The 6110-nt window shown below is 33.9% G+C and overlaps 1 protein-coding gene across 1 annotated transcript; it reads left to right on the top strand.

Moving 5' to 3' along the window:
- Positions 1 to 3023: 3023 nt before the first annotated feature.
- Positions 3024 to 5145, top strand: LOC144961890 (cGMP-dependent protein kinase 1-like; the record flags this gene model as incomplete). The annotated part of the gene is made up of 3 exons (XM_078894927.1): positions 3024 to 3163; positions 3607 to 3771; positions 5016 to 5145. Coding segments are annotated over 3 exons (435 nt in total), but the record flags the coding sequence as incomplete, so codon positions are not given.
- Between the last annotated feature and the right edge of the window lie 965 nt (positions 5146 to 6110).

Genomic DNA, 6110 nt, shown 5'->3' with positions numbered 1-6110 from the left:
CACAGACCTAGAATGTAAAACTATGTCCTGGGCATTATGTGAGATCGGGCATGCGCAAGGAAAGCATGGGAGATGATAAAACAAATGGGAGGAGTAGACAAAAGAAACGACCATTCCCACAAGGAAAAACGAAAACTGATGTCAACAAATTAAATGATTTTTTACTGTCATTTTGACAGGCTCCCACCTGTTCACAACGGTTTGTCAAATGACAATGAGCCACCTCCAGATATTGAAGAAGAAACCGTAAGCTCCCTCTTCGGAGATGTAAAGAACATAAAGCACCAGGACCAGACAACATTACAGGAACTATTTGAAAAAACTGTCACCAACACTGGCTATACCTTATACAAAACTTTTTCAAAGGTCAATCGATGAACATCAGTGCCAGTACTTTGGAAACACGATAGTCGTTACCAGTTCCAAAAAGCGTTGTCCGACCGTATTGAATGACTTCCGTCCAGTGGCGCTTACATCGCTTGTAATGAAATGTTTAGAAAAAATTTTAAAATCTGAGCTCTACAAAAATGTTTATGACCTGAAATTGCTAGATCCGTACCAATTTGCATACCAGCAACATCTCTGTGTTGATGACGCACTATTAACCGCCACAAATTTGATCTCGAAAACACCTTGACCAAACGCCCTCGAATTACGCCAGAATCCTGTTTGTCGACTTTTCGTCAGCTTTTAATGCCATGAACACAGATATTTTGCTTCAAAAGTTGTGCAGCATGGATATTCCAAACTACCTTATTAAATGGTATAAAGAGTTTCTGACCCATTAGACCGCAATGTGTAAAATTGGGTGAACATATCTCCAACAAAAGAACGTTGTCGAACGGATGTCCCCAAGGCTGTGTGAGTTCCCCAATCCTGTACATCTTATACACCAACGACTGCAGACCATCCTTTGAAAATTGTTTTATAGTGAAATATGCAGATGATACTGCTATTCTTGGCTTATTAAAAGATAAAGTTACCGTAAAGAATTATTTCAAACAAATAAATATATTCACGATTGGTGTAAACAAAAATCAGCTTGAATTAAATGTTGAAAAAACGAAAGAACAGGTGTTTGGTGTAAAAATAAAAACGACTTAAAGTGTGTGGCGATCGGTAAAGATGATGTTGAGATAGTTGACTATTTAAATATTTAGGAATAACATTGATAGTTCCCTCAATTTCTCTCAACTATTAATATAATATTCTAAGAAAGTTGCCCAAAGATTATACATCCTAAGGAAATTGAGAACATTTCAAGTAAGAAGAAAACTATGTTAAGAGTTTATGACTCATTGATTAAAAGTGTAATTGCGTTTGGCTGCACCATATGGTTTGGAGGATGCCGACTTAAAGATAAATCAAAAATTTCAAAATCTATCAAAGAGGCATCAAAAATAATAAACCATCCTCTTGATGGAGTAGAAAGAATTCATGGAAAAGCAATAGAAGGAAAGCATTCTCAATTACCAACAATAAAAAACATATTTTATACATGAATTTAGTCTTTTACCATCTGGGAGAAGGTTTTGTCAGATTAAATGTAGAACTAACAAGTATAAATCAACGTTCGTTCCCATCAGCAATAAAATTTTGAATATTTCATATGGTACAGAAAAACCAAGGATTGATTCGTTGACTGATTAACTGATTAATTTATTTAATGTAAGATTAACTGACCAATTGATAATGATGATAATTTTTGGTGTCGAATTGCCACAATCGTAACAAATTGAAAACGAAATGAATATGTTTATGTTGTGTATACCGCACGTGTGAAAGAGAAGAAAGAGAGAGAAGAGAGAGAGAGAGAGAAGGAGAGAGAGAGAGAGAGGAGAGAGAGAAGAGGAGAGAGAGAGGGAGAGATGAGGAGAGGAAAATAAGTAGGAGTGAAATATCTGTTCAATCTTAGTTATCGTTTAACATTATAAAAGTGTAACTAAATGACAAATTGCCATATTTATGGACAATAAAGATCTATTATTATTATTATTATTATTATTATTATTATGTCTTTGGTAAGGCACAATGACTGTCTTATTTTTTACTTTCATAAGCAAAGCAGCGTGTTTACATTTGTTAAGAATTATCCAATCGTTGGGCAGCACAAATCATGTACATAATCGATGACTCGGTTTGGACGAAAATCTGAATATAGATCGCTCCCATTCATTCTAACACGATACTGGATTGACGCATTGGGTCACAAATTATGATGATAATTTTTTTCACTAATCCAAGGCAACAGAGCGGGGGTTTTTAACTCCATAATGGGCGGGGATGCACTTACTGTGTCTTCTACCACCCCCACCCCCCCGCCCCTTATTTGTTTTCCAACTACTTTCTGTCTTGTATTGATATTAGGTACTTGGTCTTGTCTGGATACCTATCTTGGAGGGGGAAACAGTCAAATGTATGTTAATAGAGTTTTTTTTTTTAATGATACTTGTCTTTTAAATAATCTCTCTGCGATACATTGTATTATTTTTGTTTTACATATAAATATGATTTGTAACATTTGAGTGTTCCTCTTAGTGAGGACCTGTACATGTGTCAGGGTGAGACAATTAGCTGATCTCAAACTAAATACACTGATAGTATGCTCTTGGAATCTACATCTGTTCCCTGTGAACCAATTCCTTTTGTCTTACTTTTTCTTGGGTGCTTTAATCGTAATTATAGAGACCTAGAACTTTTTACTTTTCCCATTGTCTTCCTTTTTTACTGGCGTTGATATGACCTGAATTATGTTGCAAGAGAGAGAAATGCAAGAAAGAAAAAACATCCCAAACAATCAGCCTGACTTCAATTTTGGGATGTTTTTTTTTTTTCCTTGTGTCTTTTTTCTCTGCTTTGTCTAATACTGTGTCATACAAACACACTTTTTAGATTTTATTTTACATCCGTGTCTTCTCCTTGGTAAAATTGGTCACTTTGATTTGTCCATATTTTGAATGATAGAAATTTGCCAGGGGTCAGCAAAGCAAAGCTTCTACGATGTCTTTCTATCATTTTCTCAGGGGTTCATTGATGATTACACGACTCGATTCTACACAGCTTGTGTTGTTGAAGCATTTGTGTATCTGCACAGCAGGGGCATCGTCTACAGAGATCTCAAGCCAGAAAATTTGTTACTTGATAAAGCGGTTACATCAAACTTGTGAGTACTTGTCTATGTTTGGAAGACATATTGTTTTATTTTCTTTACAACGACATTTAAGTTTTGATAGTCATGTTTGTTTTTAAGCAAGGAAGGATCTGTAATTACAATGCACCCACACTGCTCATATTGTGATGGAGGAGGAGGAGAGGATGATGATTGATAATGATGAGGAGGAGGATGATTTGGTGATGATGATGATTAGGGTGGTGGTGAAATTAGGGATGAGGATATTGAACATGAAGTAATTTTGAAAGGCGTATATATGAGAGTTGTACATGAAATTGGTACTGGAGATCAACGGAGAATAATTTTGGAGTATTATTTTTTTCATATTTGAAATCATTATAATTTATAAAAACCTTATCTTTATCATTGTAATTTATTAGCCACAACACTCATAAAATCGATTCCCTTCTCCCATTTCTGTGATTGTCATCCAGGTTGATTTTGGTTTTGCCAAAAAAAGTAGGTCACGGCAGGAAAACGTGGACATTCTGTGGAACACCCGAATATGTTTGCCCCGGAAATAATTTCAATAAAGGTCACGACATCTCTGCCGACTACTGGTCTCTCGGAATTCTCATGTTCGAGTTGCTAACAGGAAGGTACGTAACTCATTTTTTTCGTTATCTTTTATGTAAAGCAGCTTATCTCCCTTAATTTGTAAAACAATTATAAAGGCATGATTTTAAAAAAGAAAAGTAGCCAAGGTTTCAAATAAAAATATAAGGACGATTCTAAGTGTGTATACTTTTTTTTTTTTTAATCACGATTACCTATTGATGTTCAGAGGGGTTCTATAATACATGTTATTCATTCATTCATCCCTTCAAAAGGAATCATTGATTTGTCTAAGGAACATGTGAATTGTCTAGGCCATAGCTATCTTGAAGACTGGCGGAAATCGTTGTCTCTCGCATTTTGAATATTGTTCACTGTGATAAATGCTAACAATCTGGAAGGCCTGCTGGTTCGGCTGCTACTGCTAGGCATGTAATAAAGGTGCATTGGCTTAGCCCTTTGTATTCAGTATATCATATCATCAGATAGCCAGACCAGGGAAAATAGCTACAAACTTTTAGGTTGAGAGGAGTGCTTTATGGATTGATCTACATGAGCCACAGAACAATCATGATAACTTTCATTTCATTCAATTTCCCAGCCCTCCTTTTGCTGGTCCAGTCCGATGAAGGACGTACAACCTGATCCTGAAGGGAATTGATGCTGTGGACATTCCAAGGAAAGTCACAGGAATGCTGCTAGTCTAGTCAAAAAACTTTGCAGGTAATACAGGAATAGATCATAGATTTATTGATAATAAGATGGTCAACAAATGGCTTTCATTTGCACAATAAAAAACGTAATTTCAATAAGGTCTGTAGTATTAGAACTGTGGCAGCACATTAAATGAATTGCTTCATTCTTTTATGTTCAAGTTCAAGATATAAAATGCTAAAACAGCCGTAAGAAGACAAAATTAGTATTTATGGACTATCAAGTAAGTAGTCGTCACCTGTGCTCTTATCAGTGATAAGGCAGGTTGGTCTGTTAGATATGGTGAAAAGTACTTTTCATCAGACTAGCGACCCATCCAAGAATAGCAAGCAATTGCTATTGTCCGTTTCACACTATAGTTACGGGATAAACTCTGGTTCCATGGACTAATGGCTCTGAAGAACTATTTTTGGGAATCCTGATAGCTCAGTTGGTAGATCACGTGACTCACAAGAAAGGGACCGAGTGGTAATGGTAGTCTTCACCCATCATAAAACTGAAAAGTAAAGATGACAACCGTGCAAAAAATAATTCAATAACAGATATGTATGATTATGAATTTGTCCACTTTCAGAGATAACCCGATGGAGAGGTTGGGATATGGTCGAGGAGGCATCCGAGAGATCCAGAAACACATCTGGTTTGACAGTTTTAACAGGGACGGTTTACGGAATAGGACACTCAAACCCCCCATACAACCTGCAGTAAGGAATCAGTTTTAGTTTTGTCATTGATATAAAATAAGATTCTCTTCTTCTTTTTCTTCTCCTTCTCCTCCTCCTCCTTCTTCTTCTCCTCCTACTTTTCCTCGTCCTCTTCCTCCTGCTTATTATTATTGTCATTATATTATTATTATTTTAATATTATTATTATTTTAATTATTATTATTATTATTATTATTATTATTTATTATTATTATTATTATTATTATTATTTATTATCATCATTATTATTATTATTATTATTATTATTATTATTATTATTATTATTATTATTTATTATTATTATTATTTTTTATTATATTATTATTTTATTATTAATTATTTATTAATATTATTATTATTAGTAGTAGTAGTAGTATTATTATTATTATTATTATTGACATTCATCACTTCATCTCATCATTCATCATCATCATCATCATCATCATCAATTTATTATATTATTATTATTATTATTATTATTATTATTATTATTATTATTATTATTATTATTTATTATTATTATTATTATAATCATTGTTTAGTATTGCTTTTTTAGACTGTTATGATTACTGAAAGTATATTTTTCTTTATTTTTATTATTAGAATAATTTGTACTGAAGTTGCCTCAAATAAACTCATGAATTCGAACTTAGAAACTTGTATTTTGGATAAACTGTGTGCCTAGTGAAAATATATAATTCAATTCAACACTGTTATACTTTAGACATCCAATTGTATAGATTCCGTGTCGGATTCACCCCGTCATAACACCTGACTTAGAATTTACAAGTCTAAAATGATAATTTTATAAACACGCCAATGCTGTGTTGATCGCCATAAAATGAAAGCCATTTGATGTTTGATGCTTTTGGCCTTAATTGCAGTTCAGCAAAATGCTAGGTAAATTTGAATGATCATTATTATATTTTTTCCATTTGCTCAATCAGGGGGAAAAACGGAAAAAG

Source organism: Berghia stephanieae, unplaced genomic scaffold (assembly GCF_034508935.2).
Source record: "Berghia stephanieae isolate SIO BIC M18660-M18661 unplaced genomic scaffold, UCSD_Bste_1.3 scaffold4709, whole genome shotgun sequence".
Classification (NCBI taxonomy): Eukaryota; Metazoa; Mollusca; class Gastropoda; order Nudibranchia; family Aeolidiidae; genus Berghia; species Berghia stephanieae.
Note: the sequence above shows the minus strand (reverse complement) of the source record. Positions and strands in the feature narration are given on the sequence as shown.